The 27747-nt window shown below is 47.9% G+C and overlaps 1 protein-coding gene across 5 annotated transcripts in view; it reads right to left on the bottom strand.

The window, feature by feature from the left end:
• The window catches only part of LOC137374078 (MAP7 domain-containing protein 2-like), a 235357-nt gene that overhangs the window by 193039 nt on the left and 14571 nt on the right, over positions 1-27747 (bottom strand). For all 5 annotated transcript variants that reach the window (XM_068039827.1, XM_068039828.1, XM_068039831.1 and 2 more), the window contains exon 2: positions 15151-15252. In XM_068039827.1, the coding sequence (XP_067895928.1) occupies positions 15151-15252 (102 nt within the window). The remainder of the gene's footprint in view (positions 1-15150; positions 15253-27747) is intronic.

The raw sequence follows: 27747 nt of genomic DNA, 5'->3' as shown, positions 1-27747 counted from the left end.
TCTTTTGCCCTAATAGGCCCCACTCCACCTTTCCTACCCATTCACTATTTACAAGCCAGTAGAAGATTTTTGTGTTCCCTTTTACATTATCTGCCATTCTATTCTCATATTCTCTCTTTGCCAGTCTTATTTTCCCCTTCACTTCCTCTCTCAACTTATTGTATTTGGCCTGTTTCTTATTCGATGAGTTCACCTGACATGCATCATACACCCTCTTTAGTTTCATCATAATCTCTATCTTCCTCATCATTCAAGGAGCCCTATTTTTGGTTGCCCTACGTTTCACCCTTGTTGGAATGTACCCAGCCTGTATCTGAAGCATCTCCTTCTTAAAGATAACCCATTGTTCCATTGCTGTTTTTCCTATCAGTCTTTGATTCCATTCTACTCCAGCTAGATCCCTTCTCATTGCATTGAAATTCACCCTCTTCCAATCTAGATGCTCTACCTTATACTGTTCCTTGTTCTTCTGCATGACCAGTCTAAACCTTATGATACGATGATCACTCTTACCCAGGTGTTCTCCCACAGACACTTGGTCCACTTGGCCCACCTCATTTCCCAGCACCAGTTCCAGCAATGCTTCAGTTGGGCTGAGAACATACTGATCTTTTGGCCTCTGTTTGCTAAAGTCAAGTACCCTGTAATATTTAGTTTACAACCTTGGTCACTTTGCAACCACATCTCTGCAATGGCTACTAGATCAAACGCATTCACCTCTATTTGTGCCATTAAACCATGCATTCATTTATAGCGGGCTGAATTTTTCAGTAGAGCCCAAGGTGCCGCCACCTGGACTAGAAGCAGGAGTCGCTGCCACTTGGCCGGGCGAGTGGGGGAGGAGACAGGGGTGGTTGCAGGCTGGGAACTGGTATTCTGCCAGCCAGTAGAGGAGGTGTCCAGTAATACAGCACTGGCAGCGTGAAGTCATGCTGCTGGAAGTGCTGGCATCATATTTGAAGGGTTACCTGCACTCTTGTAAATAAATCCGGCCATAAAGAACTCTGAGTGGAAGACCTGTGAATGAAGGCCCGTCAAAGAATGGCAGAAGCAAGATCCAGGGTGACCCCATGGTTCAGTGTCACCTCCCGAAAGGTTCTCCTCCAGGCTACTCAGGCAAACTGGGAGGTCCTATTTCCCTGGGATGTGAGGGGCAGACCTGCCCGCCAGACCAAGCAAGCCTGCACAGTGATCACAGAGGAGGTCAGCAGCTGTGAGATTATCCCTAGAACCTGGCTGCAGTGCCACAAGTGGGTGAATGATCTCATGACATCTGTCAATGTGAGTGCACCACACTTTGCTCTCTTTTGGAGCGTTCATGTGGCAATGCGTAAGGGTGAGCTTGCTAGAAAAGGAATGCCAACCCAGTCCCTGGCAATGTGGCCAGGCAGCAGCATTACCAGCAGCAGGCATGGCAGTGAAAGGTGACTCCTGCACTGCTGCTGCAGGAGGCATGACTGTATCACCATCACAGTCAGCCAGCCACCCAGCATGTGCATGGAGTTGGTGGGACATGAGCAATGGTAGTGGTGTCCCTTGCCTCGCAATCCTGAGTCCCATGGAGGAGGAGGAGGAGGAGGAGGCACTAAACCTGGAGGACAGCATGAGGGCCATTCTATCACAGATGGTGAGACAGGAGTGGAGACACGAGAGAGTGAGTGGCCACATGGATGGGCACAAGAGAGCCTCTGGCAAACATGAGGCCTAGTCGTCATGTGTTGACCACATATCACATGGGGCTCTACATTAGAAGTAGTCTGAAGGAAGTGATGGAATGCGCATTACCCTCTAATTTATCTTCTTTCCCATTCAGGACAAAGGCACGAGCAGACAGCTTGAGAGACTGGGACACGCTGTCCGCCTCGGAGGAGGAAGAGGGAGCCTCAGAGAGTGCACTGTCACATCGTTCCCTGCACCTTCCACCAGGGCAGATACTCTCACATCGGTGGGTATCCACTCACAAGTAAATCTGGGATCACAATCTGGTGAGCACAGCACAGACACGCCCGAGCAGCTGACAGAGGCTGTGACAACTGATGCTACCAACACTCAGGCTGATGACAAGCCTCTGGAGTCGTCAGAAAGGCAGCAGATGCTGGAACAACAGTGTAGGGTGAGAGAACACCTGGCAGAGCTTCCAGAGGCTCTGCACACCCCGGCACAGATGATGGTGCAGTACATGCAGGCATGGGCGCTGGCATGTGTCTGGCATGTGCGTGATTGACTTCCTCCATCAAGAGATTGGCCATCTTCATGCAGAGCCATATCTAGCAAACCACCCAGTGGATGCCAGAGATGCACATGGACCTGCATGGCATCACCAACTCCATGAGCTATGTGCATCAATGCTGGGCGAGGGTTGGGTAGGGGGGTGGGGGGGGGGGGGGGGTGGTTGGTGGGCACAAGGCGCCTGGACTCATCACCAGGTCCTCGATCTCTTCAGCTGAGCAGGGGCATTCAGGTGTGCCTTGAAAGGGCACAGAAGGGCGAGCCTAATGCATTTGGAGGCTCCTCTCAGCGCAATCCTCCCATGGACAGCAGCTCCTCAGCCCCTCTATCACTGACTCCAGTGCCTCACTCAGCCGCAGTGACAGAGGAGGCTCCTGCACTTGTGCGGGAGGCCCTCAATATGACAGTGCCCTCCAGGCCTCAGGCTGCCAGAGGACGATGGCCAAGGTCATCCCAAGCCATGGGCAGTAAGGTCAGTAGCCTGCCTCCACCTTAGCTGACAGCAGAGGGGGGAGTACCAGGTGGGAGCACATGAAAGAGACTGAAGAAGAGCACCTAGTTGCACTTGGGGTTGACGGCTTAATATTTTCTCGAAGCATGCAGCCTTGCAATTTTTTTCTTCATCAATAAATGTTTGATGTAGCAAGGCATGAAGTTTTCTTGTACTTCTTGTGGGTCACTGGGACTCTCAGGAGCACCCTGGTTCCATCAGAGGGTTTAATGGGTGGGAGTACACTGCAGGAGGTTGAGACATTCCCCCTGCTGCAGCAATATGTCTTACTGCATGCAGGGAAATGGCAAGGTCAATGAGGGAGGTGGTAGAAGGGCTGCAGACTGCTGGAGCTTTATTGCATTGCATTCATCTGTCATAAGGATCATGTGAATGATGCCTGTGTCAGTGCATCTCGAGCCTTCCTTGGACAGACTTCATGCCACCTTGCATGTGGTCCCTGGGCCCTTCAACATCCTACGCTTGGTAATCAGCTTCCTCGATCTCCTCATCATCAGAGGAGGCATCGCACTCAACAATATCCTCAGTGTTCAAATGCTCTCCCCTCTAACACCAGGTCGTGCAGAGTACAGCAAACCACGATGTGAGAGATCCTCGCTGGGATATACTGAAAGGCTCCATCGGATTGCTGTCGGCATCTGAACCGCATCTTCAGAAGCCCTACGGCCTGCTCAATGGTAACTCGAGTTGTGCCATGGTAGGTGTTAGACTTCTCCTCGTAGCAGTACTAGAACTCCTCACAGGAATCAGTACCCAATTCTGCAATGGGTATCCCTGCTCACCCACTATCCATCCTTACTGGCAAGCAGGGGCGGGGGGGGGCGCTCTGAGAAGCTCTGGTACCTGGGACTGCCTTCGAATGTAGGCATTGTGGCTACTTCCCGGGAAACATGCACACACTTGCAGGAAGGGCTTTCAGTGGTCACAGATTAGTTGTACGTTGAGTGAGGGGAAGGCCTTCCTGTTGATGAAGGCTGCTACCTTGGTCTGTGGGAGCCTTGATGGCCACATACACACAGTCAATGACACCCTGCACCTGGGGGAATCCAGCAACACCCTGAATCCTATGGCCCTCTCAGTCTGACTGTCCAGATCGGTGTGAAAACACACGTTTTTCCTGGCCCTCTTGAAGATGGCATTGGTTACCATTTTGATGAAGCGATGAGCCACAGTCTGGGAGATCCCAAAGGTACCTCCAGTGGATCCCTGGAATGATCCTGAGCCTCAGCACCACTGGCACTGGTGGGCACCACTTCCCATGGGGCTCCGCTTGCCCTGCATCATGACACACAGTTCTATGATGACCTACCTTCGGTGACACTGTGGCTCTGACATTTGAAAGTAGCTGAGCCTCAGAGGGTAAAGCCTCTATGGCGAGTAGCCTCTTCTTCGCTCAGGAGACTGGTTGTGTGCCCCTCTGTGCCCTTCTCCTCAGTCCCCCCTCCAAGGCTGATGTTCCCTGCTGCCTCTCTGGTTGTTGCTGTCTCACTGGAGGAACCAATACCTGACTGGATGAGGCCAATGGCATGTAGATTTTCTCAATCACCAGGGCCGCTTTCCCCACTGCTTTACACACACTAGTGCCTGCACCAAGATGGCACTCTGGGGGGTACTCCCCCCCCCCCCACCAGTCCTGGCAACTTTTTCCCTTCTCCCAACTGACAGTGCCAGTGCCTGCCCTGCCAAGCCTCCAAGATTCACAACGGCTGAGGTCTGGATCTAGAACGGATCTGCCACTAGCTCACCACCTCCTCATACAGGGTGAGACTCCGAAGCCCTGTGGTTCCTGTGCACTTCTGGAAACATTAGAAAACCCCGATAAAATTGAAGTTAATTTAACAAGTTTAATTACATTCCAAATGCCTGTAAGTGTGAGGTTCTCCCACCATGCTGGCTGCCCTTCGGAATATCCAGTTTCGATGCGAAGGTTGGGTGTGATCGATGTGATGTGGGCTTCCATCCTGCCTTCTGTTCTGATATTCTGGCCCCTCCTGCCTCCCTGTGGGCTGGGAAAATTCAGCTCAGCATCTTTAATTTGATCCTCTTTACTCTTTCTCCCTGATGTCACTCGTCGCTAAGGTCTGTTACTATTATTAAACTCGCTGGGCAGAATCTTCCCGGTCCCGCTGAGGCAGGTTTGAAGGCAGGACTGGGTTTAGACGTGGACATTAGGGTTTCCGCTCCTCAATGATGCCTGCCAGCTGTGGCCACACTCACTTTTAAAATATTTTTTCTGTCTTCAGAAGGTGCTTCTATCTTGAGATGCCCCCACTATCTGCCACCGACACCGGTGACACCCACCTCACCCAGTATGGCTGCCAGCCACCCAGAGCCTCGAGCACTGGACCCCGCCCACCGTTCCTAATTGGATGGAGCTCCGGGAAGATGGCACCAGCGTGTGGGACTCGCAGACCATCGGGTTCAGGACCACATTGTCCCCTGTGCTAGAATATTGTCAAAGGTGGTAAGATTCCACCCTCAATCCCTTCCTGACATAGTCTGCTTGATTTTACCCAAATTGCGACTCTGCTCTGTGGTTTTGACTTTACTCTTTACACTTATAAATTCACCCTTCCCTGTATCCTTCCTCCAATTTATTCATTTAAAGCCCTGTCTATCAGCTCATTTTACTCAATTCACCAGGACACTGGTCCCAGCCCGGTTTAAGTGGAGCCCATCCCAACGGAACAGCTCCCTCTTTCCCCAGTACTGGTGCCAGTGCCCCATGAATTGAGACCCATTTCTCCCACATCACTCTTTGATCCACGTGTTTAACTCTCTAATCTGCTTGACCCAATGCCGATTGGTACGTGGCTAATAATCCAGAGATTATCACCTTTGAGATTCTGTGTTTTAATTTGGACCCTAACACCTCAAACTCTCTCAGCAGATCATCGTTCCTAGTTCTACCTATGTCGTTGGTTCTACGTGGGCCACAATAACCAGATCCTCCCCCTCTCACTTCAGGTTCCTCTCCAGCCATGAGGAGATGTTCTTAACCTTGGCACCAGGCAGGCAACACAACCCTCGGAGCTCCCAGTTGCAGAGAACAGTACCTATCCCCCTGACTATACTATCTGCTATCACTACCACATTCTTCTTCACTCCCCCCTGCAGCGGAATGCCCTCTTGCACCATGGTGCAGTGGTATAGTGCCCATCTCCTTACTGATTTTACTCTCATCCACATAGGACTTTTGGAACAATGGCTAAGGTTCCTCCAGCACTGCATTATCAATTCCTTTACTTGCCTAAGTGGAAGTTCCTGACCACGATCCAAACCAAAACCATTAGCTAATCCAAAAGATTCCAGGCTAGCTAAGACTGCACTGCATCCTGGGTTGAAATGCCCAGGTAACTCCCCACACCTCCCTGATGCCCTGCAATGTCTGAAGCTCGAACTCCAGCTAAACAACTCGGGGCCGACGTTCCTCGAGTTGCAGACTCTTACTGCTGATCTAGTTGCCTGGGATCATGCTGCTTTTCACAAACTCCCACATGCTGCAGATATGGTGCATCTCCTGCACAGCCATCACTATCTAACCTTGTTTTATATACTTCATTAACTAAAGTTTTATGTGATTCATTGGGTTTACATTTTGTTATTTTCAAAACTAATTCCTTTAACTAGTTTAAATGATTTTACTAAAGTATTTGTTATACATTCCTAGTTTTAAATACTAACTGCGTCAGGCTTCTACAAATCACTACAAGTGTTAAAAGCCAAAAATCAGCATATCCTTTTTTAAAATTCTTTCATGGGATGTGGGCATCACTGGCCAGGCCAGCATTTATTGCCCATCCCTAATTGCTCTTGAGAAGGTGGTGGTGAGCTGCCTTCTTGAACCGCTGCAGTCCATTTGGGGTAGGTACACCCACAATGCTGTTAGGAAGGGAATTCCAGGATTTTGACCCAGCGACAGTGAAGGAACGGCGATACAGTTCCAAGTCAGGATGGTGTGTGACTTGGAGGGGAACCTGCAGGTGGTGGTGTTCCCATGCATTTGCTGCCCTTGTCGCAGGTTTGGAAGGTGCTCTTGAAGGAGTCTTGGTGAGTTGCTGCGGTGCATCTTGTATATGGTATACACTGCTGCCACTGTGAAGGGAGTGAATGTTGAAGGTGGCGGATGGGGTGCCAATCAAACAGGCTACTTTGTCTAGGATGATATTGAGCTTCTTGAGTGTTGTTGGAGCTGCACCTATCCAGGCAGGTGGACAGTATTCCATCACACTCCTGACTTATGCCTTGTAGATGGTGGACAGGCTTTGAGGAGTCAGGACATGGGTTACTCGCCGCAGGATTCCTAGCCTCTGACCTGCTCTTGTAGCAACAGTATTTATGTGGCTACTCCAGTTCAGTTTCTGGTTCATTGTAACCCCTAGGATATTGACAGTGGGGGATTCAGCGATGGTAATGCCATTTAACATCAAGGGGAGATGGTTAGATTCTCTCTTGTTGGAGATGTTCATTGCCTGGCACTTGTGTGGCGAATGTTACTTGCCACTTATCATCCCAAGCCTAGATATTGTCCAGGTCTTGCTGCATATGGACATGGCTGTTTCAGTATCTGAGGAGTTGTGAATGGTGCTAAACATTGTGCAATCATCAGCGAACACCCGCACATCTGACCTTATGACTGAAGGAAGGTCATTGATGAAGCAGCTGAAGATGGTTGGGCCCAGAACACTACCCTGAGGAACTCCTGCAGTGATGTCCTGGGAGCTGAGATGATTGACCTCCAATAACCACAACCATCTTCCTTTGCACTAGGTATAATTCCAACCAGCGGAGAGTTTTCTCCCTGACTCCCATTGACTCCAGTTTTGCTAGGGTTCCTTGATGCAATACCCAGTCAAATGCTGCCTGGATGTCAAAGGCAGTCACGCACACCTCACCTCTTGAGTTCAGCACTTTTGTCCAGGTTTGTGCCAAGGCTGTAATGAGATCAGGAGACGAGTGACTCTGGCGGAAACCAAGCTGAGCGTCAGTAAGCAGGTTATTGTGAAGCTAGTGCTGCTTGATAGCACTGTCGATGACACCTTCCATCATTTTACTGATGATTGAGAGTAGACTGATGGGGTGGTAATTGGCCGGGTTGGACTTGTCCAGCTTTTTGTGTACAGGACATACCTGGGCAATTTTCCACAGTGCAGGATAGATGCCAGTGTTGTAGCTGTGTTGGAACAGCTTGGCTAGGGGCGTGGCAAGTTCTGGAGCACAGGTCTTCAGTATTATTGCTGGAATATTGTCAGGGCCCATAGCCTTTGCAGTATCCAGTGCCTTCAGTCGTTTCTTGATATCATGTGGAGTGAATCAGATTGGCTGAAAACTGGCAGCTCTGATGCTGGGGACTTCAGGAGCAGGTAGAGATGGATCATCCACTCGGCACTTCTGACTGAAGACAGCTGCGAACACCTCAGCCTTTTCTTTTGTACTGATGTGCTGGGCTCTCCCATCATTGAAGATGGGGATATTTGTGAAGCCTCCTCCTCCTGTTAGCTTTTTAATTGCCCACCACCATTCACAACCTAAAAGCTTTGATTTGATCCATTGGCTGTGGAATTACTTAGTTCTGTCTACTACATGCTGATTCCGCTGTTTGGCATGCAAATAGTCCTGTGGTGTAGCTTCACCGGGTTGTCATCTCACTTTTAGGTACGACTGGTGCTGCCAAGAGCCAGAGTCCAGAAGGCTGTTTTGCCTGCCTGTTGTAAGGGTTGGGGACATCTGCTCAGGGCTGGAGAGGAACTTGGAGTGGGAGGGGGAGGATCCAGTTGTTGTGGTCCACGTGGGTACCAACGACATAGATAGGACTAGGAAGTTCTGCAAAGAGAATATGAGCAGCTATGGGCTAAATTAAAAAGCAGAACCTCAAAGGTAATAATCTCTGGATTATTACCTGAGCCACGAGCCATTTGGAGTAGGGTAAATAAGGTTGGAGAGTTAAATGCATGGCTCAAAGATTGGTGCGCGAGAAATGGGTTTCGATTCATGGAGCACTGGCACCAGTACTGGGGAAAGTGGGAGTTGTACTGTTAGGACTGTCTTCACCTGAACCATGCTGGGACCAGCATTCTGGTGAATCGCATATCTAGGGTGGTAGAGAGGGCTTTAAACTAAACAGTAGGGGTGAGGAATCAAGTGAGAGAAGATATAATAAATTAAAGAGAGAGGACAAGGCAAGAGAGCTATAAGGGAAATAGTAATCAGAGCGTGGCAGGAAGGGACAGAATATACAAAATTAAGAGTGTGCAGGCAGCTAAGGCTTGGTTAGGGGGATTATTAAGCAAACAGGAAACAAAGAGTAGGTATAAATGAGTCGTTTTCAGGCTGGCAAGCTATCACTAGTGAAGTGCTACAGGGATCAGTGTTGGGGCCTCAACTATTTACCATGTGACAAAATCACACCTGCCAAATAGAAACATATTAATTTCATCATATGGGACACTACTTAAAACTTTTTTACTGGACATTGCAAATAACTTGTTTAAAAAAAAGAACTGAAAACATGGTTGTACATTTGCATTCTGAAAAGACCAGGAATAGCCGAGAGACAGTTGAATAGAGAGACAATGGGAGTGCTCATTGATTCAATTAGCAAGTTGGGGTTTGTCAATAGTAGTGATCAACATCCTTTGACTGTGTAACAGCCAGAACTCCACCCCCCAACTGAGTGTGTCTGGAAAGCTTTGAAATCTAACAACCCTCTGAGAAGTTGCTGTTTCAAACAAAGAGATGGTCACATGATCTCCCCTGCTGGCAAGAGTGGGGCTTTTTGCATTGTGCCACACAGAAAGGAAAAGACTGCAATTGGACTGGCAGAAGAAAGGTCCCCCTCTCTCTCTCTCTCCAGCAAAGTCCCAAGGAACCCACAGTGGCAGCGTAATCTGCAAGACTACAGACAAAGCCCCTCTTCGGCCTTCTGGTACCAGAGAAGCAAGTCTGAAATTGTGCACCGGGCCCCAGTGAGAACTCCAAAACCTTCACATCAATCAAGGACACTACCTCAAGGACACTAAAACCGTATCTGTATTCCATTTATTACAAACTCTACTTCTCCCCTCTCCAATTCTTTCTCCCCCTTTGCATCTATATGTGTGTGCCTCTCGTATGAATACGAACGTGGTGGCGTCACGTATTTTAGTAATTTTAACTGGGTTAGAGTGATAAGGTTAATAAACTTACATCTTTCTTGTTTAATCCTAAGAAAACCCAGTCTGATTGGTTCATTTGCAATTGTAATGAGAGTGCAGAGAGCAAGGGCTCACTGAGGTGGTAAGCTAAAATCAGTGTTTTAAAAGATAAACCCTGTTACAGCCAAACCAGAGAAGGGGTGAGAGGGGAGCCCGAGACCCCTTCCTCACCTGGTTGTTACAACAATCGATATCAATGACTTGGATGAAGGGACAGAATCGAAGGTTGCTAAATTTGCTGATGACACAAAGATAGGTAGGAGAGTAAATTGTGAATAGAACATAAGGAGTCTGCAAAGGGATAGAGATTGGTTAAGTGAGTGGGCAAAGATTTGGCAAATGGAGTATAATGTGGGAAAGTGTGAACTTGTCCACTTTGGCCAGAAAAATAGAAAAGTAACATATTATTTAAATGGAGAGAGCTTGCAGAACTCTGAGATGCAGAGGGATCGGAGTCAGAGTACACAAAACACAAAAAGTTAGTGTGCAGGTACAGCAAGTGATTAAGAAGGCAAATGCAATGTTCCCATTTATTTTTTTTAATTTTAGAGATACAGGCCCTTCGGCCCACCAAGTCTGTGCCAACCAACAACCACCTATTTGTACTAACCCTACAGTAATCCCATATTCCCTACCACCTACCTACACTAGGGGCAATTTACAATGGCCAATTCACCTATCACCTGCAAGTCTTTAGTTGTGGGAGGAAACCGAAGCAACCGGCAAAAACCCACGCGGTCACAGGGAGAACTTGCAAACTCCGCACAGGCAGAACCCAAAATCGAACCCGGGTCCCTGGAGCTGTGAGGCTGCAGTGCTAACCACTGCGCCACTGTGCCGCCCATTGCAAGAGGAATGGAATATCAAAGTAGAGATGTATTGCTATAGTTGTACGGGCATTGGTGAGACCACATCGAGAGTATGCAGTAAATGGCAGAACCCTTAGGAGTACTGACAGGCAGAGAGATCTGGGCGTGCAGGTCCACAGGTCACTGAAAGTGGCAAAGCAGGTGGATAAGGTAATAAAGAAGGCATACGGCATGCTTGCCTTCATCGGTCGGGGCATAGAGTATAAAAATTGGCAAGTCATGCTGCAGCTGTACAGAACCTTAGTTAGGCCACACTATTGCATGCAATTCTGGTCGCCACACTACCAGAAGGACGTGGAGGCTTTGGAGAGGGTACAGAAGAGGTTTACCAGGATGTTGCCTGGTCTGGAGGGCATTAGCTATGAGGAGAGGTTGGATAAACTCGGATTGTTTTCACTGGAACGATGGAGGTGGAGGGGCGACATGATAGAGGTTTACAAAGTTATGAGCGGCATGGACAGAGTGGATAGTCAGAAGCTTTTACCCAGGGTGGAAGAGTCAGTTACTAGGGGACATAGGTTTAAGGTGCGAGGGGCAAAGTTTAGAGGGGATGTGCGAGGCAAGTTCTTTACACAGAGGGTGGTGAGAGCCTGGAACTTGTTGCCGGGGGAGGTGGTGGAAGCAGGTACGATAGCGGCGTTTAAGAGGCATCTTGACAAATATATGAATAGGAAGGGAATAGAGGGATATGGTCCCTGGAAGTGCAGAAGGTGTTAGTTTCAGCAGGCATCAAGATCGGCGCAGGCTTGGAGGGCCGAATGGCCTGTTCCTTTGCTGTTCTTTGTTCTTTGTATTGTGTACAGTTTTGGTCTCTTTACTTAAGGACATAATTGCATTGGAAGCAGTTCAGAGAAGATGCATTGAATCATAGAAACTTTAAGGAACAGAAAGAGGCCACTTGGCCCATCCTGTCTGTGCTGGCTGAAAAACGATCCACCTATTCTAATCCCACTTTCCAGCATTTGGTCTGTAGCCCTGCAGTTTATGGCACTTGAGGTGCATATCCAGACTCCTTTTGAATGAGTTGAGAGTTTCTGCCTCAACTACCCTTTCAGGCAGTGAGTTCCAGAACCACCCCCCAACCCCCCACCCCCACCGGGTGAAAAAACATTTCCTCATCTCCCCTCGAATGTTTCTTCCAGTCACTTTAAATCTATGCCCCCTCGTCACTGACCTCTCTGCTAAGATGAATAGACCCTTCACCTCCACTCTATCCAGGTCCCTCAAAATTTTGCACATTTCAATCAGTTCTCCCCTCAGCCTCTCTGTTCCAAGGAGAACAACCCCAGCCTATCCAATCTTTCCTCATAGCTGCATTTTTCCAGTCCTGGCAACATCCTCGTAAATCTTCTCTGTACCCTCTCTAGCGCAATTACATCCTTTCTGTAATGAGGTGACCAGAACTGCACACAGTACTCAAGTTGTGGCCTAAACAATGAGTTATACAGTTCCAGCATAACCTCCCTGCTCTTGTATTCTATATCTTGACTAAAAGAGGAAAGCATTCCATATGCTTTCTTTAACCAACTGATTGACCTGTTCAGCGACCTTCAGGGATCTGTGGACATTCACTCCAAGGTCCCTCACTTCCTCTACACTTCTCAGTATTTTCCCATTATTCTTGCACTCCTTTGCCTTGTTTGACTCACAAATGCATCACCTCACACTTCTCCAGGTTGAATTCCATTTGCCACTTTTCTGCCCATCTGACCAGACCATCAATATCTTCCTGCAGCCGATAGCAATCCTCCTCGCTATCTACCACATGGCCAATCTTTGTGTCATCTGCAAACTTCTTGATCATGCCCTCTACGCTTACGACCAAATCGTTAATATTTACCACAAAAAGCAAGGGACCCAGTACTGAGCCCTGCGGAACGTCACTGGAAACAGCCCTCCAGTCGCTAAAACACCCGTCAACAATTACCCTTTGTTTCCTGCCACTGAGCCAATTTTGTATCCACCTTGCTACATTTCCCTGGATCCCATGGGATTTTATTTTTTTAACTAGTTTTCCATGTGGGATCTTGCACTACCCTTATCTGTCTTCCTTACTCCTTCAAAAAATTCGATGAAGTTGGTCAAACAAGATCTTCCCTTAACAAATCCATGCTGACTGTCCTTGATTCTTCCTTCTTTGGCCTCCTTGTCTCGAGAGACAATGGATACGCGCCTGGAGGTGGTCAGTGGTTTGTGAAGCAGCGCCTGGAGTGGCTATAAAGGCCAATTCGAGAGTGACAGACTCGTCCACAGGCGCTGCAGATAAAATTGGTTGTCGGGGCTGTTACACAGTTGGCTCTCTCCTTGCACTTGTCATTTTTCCTGCCAACAGCTAAGTCTCTTCGACTCGCCACTCTTTAGCCCCGCCTTTATGGCTGTCCGCCAGCTCTGGTGATCACTGGCAACTGACTCCCACGACACGTGATCAATGTCACAGGAATTCATGTCGCGTTTGCAGACATCTTTAAAGCGGAGACATGGACGGCCGGTGGGTCTGATACCAGTGACAAGCTCGCTGTACAATGCATCCTTGGGGATCCTGCCATCTTCCATATGGCTCACATGGCCAAGCCATCTCAAGCGCTGCTGTCTCAGTAGTGTGTATATGCTGGGGATGTTGGCCGCCTCGAGGATTTCTGCGTTGGAGATATGGTCCTGCCACCTGATGCCAAAGATTCTCCGGAGGCAGCGAAGATGGAATGTGTTGAGACGTCGCTCTTGGCTGACATACGTTGTCCAGGCCTCGCTGCCGTAGAGCAAGGTACTGAGGACACAGGCTTGATACACTCGGACTTTTGTGTTCCGTGTCAGTGCGCCATTTTCCCACACTCTCTTGGCCAGTCTGGACATAGCAGTGGAAGCCTTTCCCATGCGCTTGTTGATTTCTGCATCGAGAGACAGGTTACTGGTGATAGTTGAGCCTAGGTAGGTGAACTCTTGAACCACTTCCAGAGCGTGGTCGCTGATATTGATGGATGGAGCATTTCTGACGTCCTGTCCCATGATGTTCGTTTTCTTGAGGCTGATGTTTAGGCCAAATTTGTAGAAGGCAGCCGCAAACCTGTCGATGAGTCTCTGCAGACATTCTTCTGTGTGGGACGTTAATACAGCATCGTCAGCAAAGAGGAGTTCCCTGATGAGGACCTTCCGTACTTTGGTCTTTGCTCTAAGACGGGAAAGGTTGAACAACCTGCCATCTGATCTTGTGTGGAGGAAAATTCCTTCTTCTGAAGACTTGAACGCATGTGAGAGCAGCAGTGAGAAGTAGATCCCTTGATTAACCTGTGTCTTTCTAAGTGATAGTTTATCCTTTCTCTCAGAGTAGATTCCAATAATTTGCCCACTACTGAGGTTAGACTGACTGGCCTGTAATTATTCAGTCTATTCTTTCCTCCCTTTTTAAACAGAGGTACAACGTTAGTAGTTCTCAAATCCTCCGGCACCACACCTGTATCCAGTGAGGACTGGAAAATCATAGTCAGACCTTCTGCTATTTCCTCTCTTGCTTCTTTTAATAGCTTATCACTTGACTGATTCCTGGGATGAGAAGGTTATCTTATGAGGAAAGTTTGGACAAATTGGGTCTGCATTCATTGTTTAGAAGGATAAGAGGTGATCTTGAAACATATAAGATCCTGAGGGCCCTTGACAAGTTGGATATTGAAAGGATGTTTCCCTTTGTGGGAGAGACTAAAACTAGGAAGAATACATTAAAAATAAGTGGTCTCCCATTTAAGAAAGAGATGAGGAGAATTTTTTTCTGTCAGAGGGTTGTGCGTCTTTGGAACTCTCTTCTCCTGGAGAGCGGTGGAGGCAGAGTCATTGAATGTTTTTAAGGCAGAGGTGAATGGATTCTTGACAAACAAGGGAGTCAAAGGGTATTGGGGGTAGGCAGGAAAGTGGAGTTGAGTCCACAAACAGATCAGCCATGATCTTATAGAATGGTGGAGCAGGCTCAAGGGGACGAAAAGCCTAGTCCTGTTCCTCGTTCGTATGTTTGTATGTATGTATGCTCTCCTGCACTCCTCATTGAAGAGTTGGTCCCCTGGCTTGATGGTAATGGTAGAGTGAGGGATCTGCCAGTCCATGAGGTTACAGATTGTGGATGAATACAATTCTGCTGCAGCTGATGGGTCACAGCACCTTGTGGATGCCCAGATCTGTTTTAACCATATTCTCAACTTGCACCTCTGTTTACAATCCACTCTATTAATGTAGCACCGTGTGTTTTAGGAGGCACTTTTCACTTTTATAGTACTAACTGACAATGATCGCACTCCTGATCATATTAAATTTTTCCTGTCAGTGCCTCCAATATTCGATGAATTAAAATACCACTTGCACTGACCTTGTTTGGCTGTTATATTCACGCTGACCACAACATGAATGGGCGATCCATGGCAGCTCACTGTATTTCTTCGATCATCTGTTTTGGCCGATACATGAATCCCTGAAAGACATGAAATTTAACACAAAGTATTCAACATACACATCGGATTGATTTTCTATGCATTTGCCGAGCAATGTTTCCACATTTTCAGCATTCTTAATAGACTTTAATGTAGGATTGATTATGATGCACTCCAAAAGGAAAAGCCTCAGTAACTATCGAAGGGCAGAATTTTGAGCACAGTGACATTCTGCACTAGTGTTAATGGAAGAATAATGAACAGCTCGATCCAAAAGCACAACATGAAAAAACAACTTTATGGTAGGCACACGGTTAAAAAAAAAAACAAAAAAAAGACGCATCATGCTCTGAAATTGTGGAATTCAATGTTGAGTTCGGAAGGTGTGGTTCTAACACTCTCTCTGGACTAATGCTTTGTCTTTCACCAGTCATAAGCACTCTATTTGCCTTTGTCTCATGACCACTTTGTTATTTAATCTCTCCTGCCCTCTGCCCCATCAAACACCTTCCCCTTTGTTCTCTCCCCCACCACCATCCCCCACCCCCACCCCCACCTGCACTTGCTTCAAACTTTAAACTTTTCTAACCTTTGCCGGTTCTGATGAAGAGTCACTGACCTGAAACGTTAACTCTGCTTCTCTTTCCACAGATGCTGCCAGACCTGCTGAGTATTTCCAGCATTTGCTGGTTTTTATTTCAGATTTCCAGCATCTGCAGTATTTTGCTTTTATTTTAGTGTTTAATTCACTGCCACTTCTCTTCCAGGAATGCCCACCTTGAAGAAGTTCTGCTCTTCTCTCAGACGGGATTTTCGTTTGTCTCTTTTACCTTGCTCACCTTCATTAATTTCTATTTCCCTCCTGGTGTCTGATAAAATGTCCACTAAAACTCGTTTTCACAGCCACATCTCCTTCCTCAGTGACTGTCTCCGGCTCCGACTTATTCCACTTGGATTGCAACTGCAGTTTCACCCATCATGCTTTGAAACCACCCAGGATCACAGGTATCTCCGAGAAATACAACGTTCCTCGGACTGCTGTTCTCACCGCATCCTGAGATCCACACTCAGTGTCATGCACCACCACATATACACACTGGACCTCTCTCTCCAGCAGCACTGCCTCCCCTTATTTCAAAGCTGTTCTACTCCGCAGTTTCATTTCATCCTTCATCTTATCTGACACATTAACAAAAAACTTTTTTTCGTCCTTTCAGGCATTAATGAACGCAAGCTCCAGCAGCTGATGGGGACTAATGCCCCTCCAGATCCTTCTTCCCCTTCACTTCCCTCTGACCCCACCCCTTCTGATCTGACCCCTCGTCGTGTATTCACTATACCTTCTGACCTCCCCGACTATGACGCTGAACGTTCTGTACTCAAAGGACTCAGTTTTATCCTCTTACGCCCCCACCTCAATGAATTTCACGCTCGACATGATGTTGAGCTCTTCTTCCGTCGCCTCCACCTCCGGGCTCACTTCTTTAATCAGCAGTCCTCCCCCCGACCAGCAGACCCATTCACCCGCCTCCAGCATTCTCCCTCTACCTGGACCCTTCCCTCTGGCCTCTTACTCATCTTGATCTTTTCATTGAAAACTGTCACCAAGACATCGGCCGTCTCAATTTCTCTGCCCCCCTCCTCACACACTCTAACCTGTCTCCCTCCGAACTTGCGACACTCCGTTCTCTCAGGTGATTGTGAACAAACTTGCTGACAAGGGTGGTCCTGTTGTTGTCTGGCGTACTGACCTCTAGCTTGCAGAGGCGCAGTGCCAGCTCTCAGACACTTCTTCCTACTTCCCCCTGGACCATGACCACACCACCGAATATGTCTTCAGGGCTGTCACTGACCTCATCTCCGGAGATCTTCGTTCTACAGCTTCCAACCTCAGAGCCCCGCAACCACGGAGATCCCGCTTCTACTTCCTTCCCAAAAGCCACAAACAGGACTGTTCTGATCAACCCATTGTTTCAGCCTGTTTCCTGCCCCACTGAACCTACTTCTTCAGATCTTGACTCTATCTTGTCTCCCTTGGTCCAGTCTCTTCACACCTACGTCCCTGATTCTTCTGACGCCCAATTTATTTTGACAATTTCCAGTTTCCTGACCCTAACTGTCGCCTCTTCACTATAGACGTCCAATCTCTCTACACCTCCATCCCCCACCAGGATGGTTTGAGGCCTCTCCACTTCTTCCTTGAACAGAGGCCCAACCAGTCCCCATTCACTGCCACCCTCTTCCGCCTGGCTGAACTTGTTCTCATATTGAACAACTGCTCCTTCAACTCCAATCACTTAGTCATAGAGTAATAGAGTTATACAGCACAGAAACAGGCCCTTCGGCCCATCGTGTCTGTGCCGGCCATCAAGCACCTAACTATTCGAATCCCATTTTCCAGCACTTGGCCCGTAGCCTTGTGTGCTATGGCGTTGCAAGTGCTCATCTAAACACTTCTTAAATGTTGTGAGGGTTCCTGCCTCTACCACCCCTTCAGGCAGCGCATTCCAGATTCCAACGAAACTCTGGATGAAAATATTTTTCCTCAAATCCCCTCGAAACCTCCTGCCCCTTACCTTAAATCTATGCCCCCTGGTTATTAACATCTCCGCTAAGGGAAAAAGTTTCTTCCTATCTAACCTATCAATGCCCCTCATAATCTTGTACACCTCAATCATGTCCCCCCTCAGCCTTCTCTGCTCTAAGGAAAATAACCTCAGTCTCTCTTCATAGCTGAAATGCTCCAGCCCAGGCATCATCCTGGTGAATATCCTCTGCACCCTCTCCAGTGCAATCACTGTGTGGTGCCCAGAACTGTACACAGTACCCCAGTTGTGGCCTAACTAGCGTTTTATACAGCTCCATCATAAGGTCCCTGCTGTTATATTCCATGCCTCGGCTAATAAAGGCAAGTATCCCACATGCCTTCCTAACCACCTTATCTACCTGTGCTGCTGCCTTCAGTGATTTATGGACAAGTACACCAAGGCCCCTCTGACCCTCTGTACTTCTGAGGGTCCTACCATCCATTGTATATTCCCTTGCCTTGTTAGTCCTCCCAAAATGCATCACCTCACACTTCTCAGGATTAAATTCCATTTGCCACTGCTCTGCCCATCTTACCAGCCCATCTATATCGTCCTATAATCGAAGACTTTCCTCCTCACTATTTACGACACCACCAATTTTCGTGTTATCTGCAAACTTACTGATCGTACCTCCTGTATTCATGTCTAAATTATTAATGTACACTACAAACAGCAAGGGACCCAGCACCGATCCCTGCAGTACCCCACTGGTCACAGGCTTCCACTCGCAAAAACAACCCTCGACCATCACCCTCTACCTCCTGCCACTAAGCCAATTTTGGATCCAATTTGCCAAATTGCCCTGGATCCCATGGGCTCTTACCTTCTTCACCAATCTCCCATGCGGGACCTTATCAAAAGCCTTACTGAAGTCCATGTATACTACATCAACTGCTTTAGCCTCATCTACACATCCAGTCACCACCTCGAAAAATTCAATCAAGTTAGTTAGAGACAATCTCCCCCTGACAAAGCCATGCTGATTATCCCTGATTAATCCCTGCCTCTCCAAGTGGAGATTAATCCTGTCCTTCAGAATTTTTTCCAATAGTTTCCCAACCACTGATGTTAGACTCACCAGCCTGTAATTACCTGGTTTATCCCTGCTAGCCTTCTTGAATAATGGTACCACATTCACTGTCCTCCAATCCTCTGGTACCTCTCCTGTGGCCAGAGAGAATTTGAAAATTTATGTCAGAGTCCCTGCTATCTCCTCCCTTGCCTCACATAACAGTCTGGGATACATCTCATCTGGGCCTGGGGAATTATCCACTTTTAAGCCTGCTAAAACAGCGAATACTTCCTCCCTTTCAATGCTAATATGTTCAAGTATATCACAATCCCCCTCCCTGATCTGTACACCTACATCGTCCTTCTCCATATTGAACACAGATGAAAGGTAATCATTTAAAACCTACCTATGTCCTCCGGCTCCACACACAGATTGCCACTTTGGTCCCTAATGGGCCCTACTCTTTCCCTAGTTATCCTCTTGCCCTTAATATACTTATAAAACACCTTAGGATTTTCCTTTAACCAGTGTTTCTTCATGTCCCTGCTTCCCTCTCCTAATTACTTTTTTAAGTACCCACCCCCCCCCTACACTTTCTATACTCCTCGAGTGCCTCCACTGTTTTCAACGCTCAGAATCAGCCATAAGCCTCCTTAGGGAGGTCGTCGAGGAGGGTTTGTCTACTGAGTCATTATGGGTGGAAGTCAGAAACAGGAAAGGAGCAGTCACTTTATTGGGAGTTTTCTATAGACCCCCCAATAGCAACAGAGACACGGAGGAACAGATTGGGAGGCAGATTTTGGAAAGGTGCAGAAGTAACAGGGTTGTTGTCATGGGTGACTTCAACTTCCCTAATATTGATTGGAACCTCCTTAGTGCAAATAGTTTGGATGGAGCAGTTTTTGTCAGGTGTGTCCAGGAAGGTTTCCTGACTCAATATGTAGATAGGCCGACTAGAGGGAAGGCTATGTTGGACTTGGTGCTTGTCAACGAACCAGGCCAGGTGGCAGATCTCTCGGTGGGAGAGCATTTCGGTGATAGTGATCACGACTCCCTGACCTTTACTATAGTCATGGAGAGGGACAGGAGCAGACGGGATGGGAAAATATTTAATTGGGGGAGGGGGAATTACAATGCTATTAGGCAGGAAATGGGGAGCATAAATTGGGAACAGATGTTCTCAGGGAAATGCACGACAGAAATGTGAGGTTGTTTAGGGAGCACTTGCTGCAACTGCTGGATAGGTTTGTCCGGATGAGGCAAGGAAGGGATGGTAGGGTGAAGGAACCTTGGATGACAAGAGATGTGGAACAGCTAGTCAAGAGGAAGAAGGAAGCTTACTTCAGGTTGAGGAAGCAAGGGTCAGACAGGGCTCCAGAGGGTTACAAGGTAGCCAGGAAGGAACTGAAGAATGGACTTAGGAGAGCTAGAAGGGGACATGAAAAAGTCTAGGCGGGTAGGATTAAGGAAATCCCAAGGCGTTCTACACTTATGTGAGGAACAAGAGGATAACCAGAGTGAGGGTAGGGCCGATCAGGGATAGTGGAGGGAACTTGTGCCTGGAGTCGGAGGAGGTAGGGGAGGTCCTAAATGAATACTTTGCTTCACTATTCACTAGTGAGAGGGACCTGGTCGTTTGTGAGGACAGTGTGGAACAGGCTGATATGCTCGAACAGGTTGAGGTTAAGAGGGAGGATGTGCTGGAAATTTTGAATGATATGAGGACAGATAAGTCCCCGGGGCCAGACGGGATATACCCAAGGATATTACGGGAAGCGAGGGAAGAGATTGCTGCGCCTTTGGCGATGATCTTTGCGCCCTCGGCGATGATCTTTGCGCCCTCACTGTCCACTGGAGTAGTACCGGTTGATTGGAGGGTGGCAAATGTTGTTCCCTTGTTCAAGAAAGGGAATAGGGATAACCCTGGGAATTATAGACCAGTCAGTCTTACGTCGGTAGTGGGCAAATTATTGGAGAGGATTCTGAGAGACAGGATTGATGATTATTTGGAAAAGCATGGTTTGATTAGAGACAGTCAGCATGGCTTTGTGAGGGGCAGGTCATGCCTCACAAGCCTTATTGAATTCTTTGAAGATGTGACAAAACACATTGATGAAGGAAGAGCAGTGGATGTGGTGTATATGGATTTTAGCAAGGCATTTGATAAGGTTCCCCATGGTAGGCTCATTCAGAAAGTGAGGAGGCATGGGATACAGGGAAAGTTGGCTGTCTGGATACAAAATTGGCTGGCCCATAGAAGACAGAGGGTGGTAGTCGATGGAAAGTATTCAGCCTGGAGCTCGGTGACCAGTGGTGTTCCGCAGGGATCTGTTCTGGGACCTCTGCTCTTTGATTTTTATAAATGACTTGGATGAGGAAGTGGAAGGCTGGGTTAGCGAGTTTGCCGATGACACGAAGGTTGCTGGAGTTGTGGATAGTGTGGAAGGCTGTTGTAGGTTGCAACGGGACATTGACAGGATGCAGAGCTGGGCTGAGAAGTGGCAGATGGAGTTCAACCTGGAAAAGTGTGAAGTGATTCATTTTGGAAGGTCGAATTTGAATGCAGAATACAGGCTTAAAGACAGGATTCTTGGTAGCGTGGACGAACAGAGGGATCTTGGGGTCCATGTCCATAGATCGCTCAAAGTTGCCACCCAAGTTGATAGGGTTGTTAAGAAGGCGTATGGGGTGTTGGCTTTCATTAACAGGGGGATTGAGTTTAAGAGCCGCGAGGTAATGCTGCAGCTCTATAAGGCCCTGGTTCGACCACACTTGGAATATTGTGTTCAGTTCTGGTCGTCTCATTATAGGAAGGATGTGGAAGCTTTAGAGAGGGTGCAGAGGAGATTTACCAGGATGCTGCCTGGACTGGAGGGCATGTCTTACGAAGAAAGATTGAGGGAGCTAGGGCTTTTCTCATTGGAGCGAAGAAGGATGAGAGGTGACTTGATAGAGGGGTACAAGATGATGAGAGGCATAGATAGAGTGGATAGCCAGAGACTTTTTCCCAGGGTGGAAAGGGCTATCACCAGGGGGCATAATTTTTAAGGTGATTGGAGGAAGGTTTCGGGGAGATGTCAGAGGTAGGTTCTTTACACAGAGAGTGGTGGGTGCGTGGAATGCACTGCCAGCGGTGGTAGGGACATTTAAGCGACTCTTGGATCGGTACATGGATGATAGTAGAATGGAGGGTAGGCAGTTTGTTTGATCTTAGAGTAGGTTAAAGGTTTGGCACAACATCGTGGGCCGAAGGGCCTGTACTGTGCTGTACTGTTCTATGTTCTATATCCCTTGACATCCAGAGTTCCCTGGACTTGTTGGTCCTACCCTTCACCTTAACGGGTACATGTTGACTCTGAACTCTCACGATTTCCTCTTTGAATGACTCCCACTGGTCTGATGTCGACTTTCCTACAAGTAGCTGCTCCCAGTTCACTTTGGCCAGATCCTGTTTTATCATATTGAAATCAGCCTTTCCCCCAATTTAGTACCTTTATTTCCAGTCCATCTTTGTCCTTTTCCATTACATTTACCTTAAATCTTAGAGTTATGGTCACTATCCCCGAAATACTCCCCCACTGACACTTTTACCACTTGTCCAGCTTCATTCCCTAGGATTAGGTCCAGTACTGCCGCTTACATAGAAAATAGGAGCAGGAGTAGGCCAGTCGGCCCTTCAAGTCTGTTCCGCCATTGATTATGATCATGGCTGATCATCCAACTCAGTAACCTGTTCCCGCTTTCCCCCCCATATCCTTTGATCCCTTTAGACCCAAGAGCTATATCTAACTCCTTCTTGAAAACATACCATGTTTTGGCCTCAACTGCTTTCTGCGGTAGTGAATTCCACAGGCTCACCACTCTCTGGGTGAAGAAATTTCTCCTCATCTCAGTCCTGAAAGGTTTACCCATGTCCTTAGACTATGACCCCTAGTTCTGGACGCCCCCACCATCAGGAACATCCTTCCTGCATCTACCCTGTCAAGTCCTGTTAGAATTTTATAGGTTTCTATGAGATCCCCCCTCACTCTTCTGAACTCCAGCGAATATAATCCTAACCGACTCAATCTCTCCTCAAAAGTCAGTCCTGCCACCCCAGGAATCAGCCTGGTATACCTTTGCTGCACTCCCTCTATAGCAAGAACATCCTTCCTCAGATAAGGAGACCAAAACTGCACACAATATTCCAGGTGTGGCCTCACCAAGGCCCTGTATAATTGCAGCAAGACATCCCTGCTCCTGTACTCGAATCCTCTCGCTATGAAGGCCAACATACTATTTGCCTTTTTTACCGCCTGTTGCACCTGCATGCTTACCTTCAGCAAGCTACCTGGTGTACGAGAACACCCAGGTCTCGTTGCATAGTCCCCTCTCTCAGTTTGTAGCTATTCAGATAATAATGTGAGAACAGAATTTTCGAGAACAGAATAATATGGGGACATTTAGGGTGAAATAATTAATAAACTTTCGAGCTTCAGCAGACAGCTTATCAGAAATTAATAGTAGCCCATTCAGTGGTGTAGGGACAGCTTATCAGAATGACTTCATAGCTTCAGGGATGCACAGACAGCTTATCAGTAGGAGTAGACTAGTAAGCAAAACTAGCAGGACAGCTGCAGGCTGCTTACTAATAACCCTTTGTATAACAGTCAGCCTAACGGTTCACAAGCAGATAAGAGGGATGAGAAAATGAAGTAAGAAGTTAAAAACAAATTGACAAGGCAGTGCCTCAATCAGGCCATGACACCAAGAAACTGCAGAGTTTGTAAACCATTTGGGAACATAAAGGGGGTGTCACTGATGTGTATGAAGAACTATAAGAAAGGCTTGATTTCCCTGCATCACCCAGAGAAAGGTGGAGGCAAAGGTGTTGTTGTAATTTGCTTTGCTGATGATGTAACCTCGAAGTACTGCAATAAAGTTTCTTAAAGCTAGTCGGACTTCGTCTCTCTTTGTGCAACTAATAGGATCCAACAATAATCTGCCTTCCTGTTTTTGCTACCAAAGTGGATAACCTCACATTTATCCACATTATAATGCATCTGCCATGCATTAGCCCACTCACTCAACTTGTCCAAATCACCCTGAAGCCTCTCTGCATACTCCTCACAACTCACCCTCCCACCCAGTTTTGTGTCATCTGCAAATTTGGAGATATTACATTCAGTTCCCTCATCTAAATCATTAATTTATATTGTGAATAGCTGCTGTCCTAGCACTGATTCTCTTGTACGACTTTCTACGTGCTGGCTCAAAAATCTCTCCTGCATGCATTTTATGAATTCCGTCCCCTTTAAGCCTTTTGCACTAAGACTATCCCAGTTAATATTGGGGAATTTGAAATCCCCTACTATTATTACCCTATAGTTTTTACAACTCTGAGATTTGCCTGCATATCTGCTCCTCTATCTCTCCCTGACTGTTTGAAGGCCTGTAGTACACTCCCAGCCAAGTGATTGCCCCCTTTTTGTTTTTATCTTCTACCCATATGGCCTCATTTGAGGAACCTTCTAAGATATCATCCCTCCTTACTGCAGTAATTGACTCCTTGATCAACAGTGCAGTGCCACCCCCTCTTTTACACCCTCCCCTGTCACGACTGAAGATTCTGTGCCCTGCCCCTCCCTCAACCATGTCTCTGTGTTAGTAACAATATCATAATCCCATGTGCTAATCAACGCCCTCAGTTCATCTGCCTTCCCAGTAAGACTCCTTGCATTAAAATAGATGCAATCCAACCTTACATTTTTCACTTGTGCCTTAACAGGTCTATATTTGCTCTGCCTTCCAGACTGACTCAGTTTCTCTTCTATTTGACAGTACATCACTCCATACTGTATCTCCACTCTGTATCCCATCCCCCTGCCAAATTAGTTTAAACCCGCCACCCCCCCCGCCCCCCCAACAGCACTAGCAAACCTCTCAGCAAGGATGTTAGAGTCAGAGATACAGCACTGAAACAGGCCCCTCGGCCCGCCGAGTCTGTGCCGACCATCAACCACCCATTTATACTAATCCTACACTAATCCCATATTCTCTACCACATCCCCACCAGTCTCCTACCACCTACCTACTCTAGGGGCAATTTACAATGATCAATTTACCTATCAACCTGCAAGTCTTTGGCTGTGGGAGGAAACCGGAGAACCCGGTGGAAACCCACGTGGTTTAGAGATACAGCACTGAAACAGGCCCTTCGGCCCACCGAGTCTGTGCCGACCATCAACCACCCATCTATACTAATCCTACACTAATCCCATATTTCTACCACATCCCACCTGTCCCTATATTTCCCTACCTATACTAGAGGCAATTTATAATGGCCAATTAACCTAGCAACCTGCAAGTCTTTGGCATGTGGGAGGAAACCGGAGCACCCGGAGAAAACCCACGCAGACACAGGGAGAACTTGCAAACTCCACACAGGCAGTACCCAGAATTGAACCCGGGTCGCTGGAGCTGTGAGGCTGCGGTGCTAACCACTGCGCCATGTCCCATTCCAGTTCAGGTGCAACCCTTCCGACTTGTACAGGTCCCACCTTTGCCAGAAACAGACCCAGTAATCCAGGAAACTAAAGCCCTCCTTCCTGCACCATCTCCTCAGCCACGCAATTATCCGCTCTATCCTCCTATTCCGATATTCACTAGCACGTGGCACTGGGAGTAATCCAGAGATTACAACCTTTGAGGTCCTGCTTTTTAATCTGCTACCTAGCTCCTTAAATTCTTGTTGCAGGACCTCATCCCTCTTTCTACCTATGTTGTTGGTACCAATGTGTACCACAACCTCTGACTGTTCACTCTCCCCCTTCAGAATGTCCTGCAGCCGCTCCGTGGCATCCTTGACCCTCGCACAAGGGAGGCAACATACCATCCTGGAGTCACTTTGCGGCCTCAGAAACGCCTGTCTGTTCCCCTTATGATTGAATCCCCTATCAGTATGGCTCTCACACTTTTTCACCCCCTCCTGTGCAGCAGAGCCCTCCATGGTGCCACGAACTTGGCTGTTGCTGCTTTCCCCTGGGAGGCCATCCCCACAACAGTAGCCATTGTGGTACATCTGTTTGAGAGAGGCAGGGCCACAGGGGACCCCTGCACTACCTGCCTGCGCCTACTACTCCTCCTGGTGGTCACCCATCCCTTTTCTGCCTGTGCAGCCATTACCTGCGGTGTGACCACCTCACTAAACGTGTTATCCACGACGTCCTCAGCATCGCGGATGCTCCACAGTGAGTCCATCCCCAGCTCCAGCTGCACAATGACGTCAGCCAGTAGCTGCAGCTGGACACACTTCCTGCACACATGGTCGCCAGGAACACTGGAAGCGTCCCTGATTTCCCACATAGTGCAGGAGGAGCATATCACGGGGCTGAGCTCTCCTGCCATGACTTAGCCTTAGATTAAGCTCCTTAGTTACTCCCTTTAACTTAGAGAACTAATTACGCTAAGAACTTTACTCCACTCCAAACACTACCTACTACACTCTAAAATCCCTACCTTTACTTTTACTTCAGCTATTGAAAATAGTAAAAAAGGGTAGAAATACCCACCTGTTGCTACTTACCAATCAGCTGCCTCCCCTTGCAATGCATCACTTGCTGAACTGTGACGTCAGTCATAGAACTCTCTCGCTGTCCCTGTGAGAGTATGTGAGAGTGTGTGAGAGTGTGTGAGTCGCTGGAACTTCCGCTTGCCCGTGCTGGTCTCCTCACAGATCCGCCTTGGTCTCGCTCTTTCACTGGCCTCTCGCAGCCTCTTTTAAGCCACTGGAATTCCCGCTCGCAGGTGCCTGTCTCCTCACAGGGCAGGCTTGGTCTCACTTCCTTCAAGGAAAAGCTGTTGCTACGGGTACCCAAATGGGTCCTAGTTATGCTTGTCTTTTTATGGGATATGTCAAACATTCTTTGTTCCAGTCCTACTCAAACCCCTCCCCAACTCTTTTTCCGGTACATTGATGACTGTATCGGTGCCGTTTCCTGCTCCCGCCCCGAACTGGAAAACTTTATCAACTTTGCTTCCAATTTCCACCCTTCTCTCACCTTTACATGGTCCATCTCTGACACTTCCCTCCCTTCCTCAACTTCTCTGTCTCCATCTCTGGGGATAGGCTGTCTACTAATATTCATTATAAGCCCACTGACTCCCACAGCTACCTTGACTACACTTCTTCACACCCTGCCCCCCTTTAAGAACTTCATTCCATTTTCCCAGTTTCTCTGCCTCCGGCACATCTGCTCTGATGATGCAACCTTGCACAACAGTGCTTCTGATATGTCTTCCTTTTTCCTCATCCTAGAATTCCCTCCCCCCACTGTGGTTGACAGGGCCCTCAACCATGTCCGGCCCATTTCCTGCACCCCTTCCCTTCCTCCCAGAACCGTGTCCTCAGTTTCCACCCCACCAGCCTCCACATCCTAAGAATCATCCTCCGCCATTTCTGCCACCTCCAGCGTGATGCCACCACCAAAACACATATTCCCCTCCCCTGTCAATATTCCAAAGGGGTCTTTCCCTCGGTGACACCCTGGTCCACTCCTCCATCACCCCCACCACCTCATCATCTTCCCACGGCACCTTCCCATGCAATCGTAGGAGGTGTAATACCTGCCCATTTATCTCCTCTCTCCTCACTATCCAAGGCCTCAAACACTCCTTTCAGGTGAAGCAGCGATTTACTTGCACTTCTTTCAATGTAGTATACTGTATTCGCTGCTCACAATGTGGTCTCCTCAACATTGGGGAGACCAAACGCAGACTGGATGACTGCTTTGCTGAACACCTCTGCTCAGTCCGCAAGCATGACCCCGAGCTTCCGGTTGCTTGCCATTTCAACACTCTCCCCTGCTCTCATGCTCACATTTCTGTCTTGGGCCTGCTCCAGTGTTCCAGTGAACATCAATGCAAACTCGAGGAGCAGCACCTGATCTTTCGATTAG

This window comes from Heterodontus francisci, chromosome 10 (assembly GCF_036365525.1).
Source record: "Heterodontus francisci isolate sHetFra1 chromosome 10, sHetFra1.hap1, whole genome shotgun sequence".
In the NCBI taxonomy this organism is placed as follows: domain Eukaryota; kingdom Metazoa; phylum Chordata; class Chondrichthyes; order Heterodontiformes; family Heterodontidae; genus Heterodontus; species Heterodontus francisci.
This window is presented reverse-complemented; position numbering and strand designations above follow the sequence as displayed.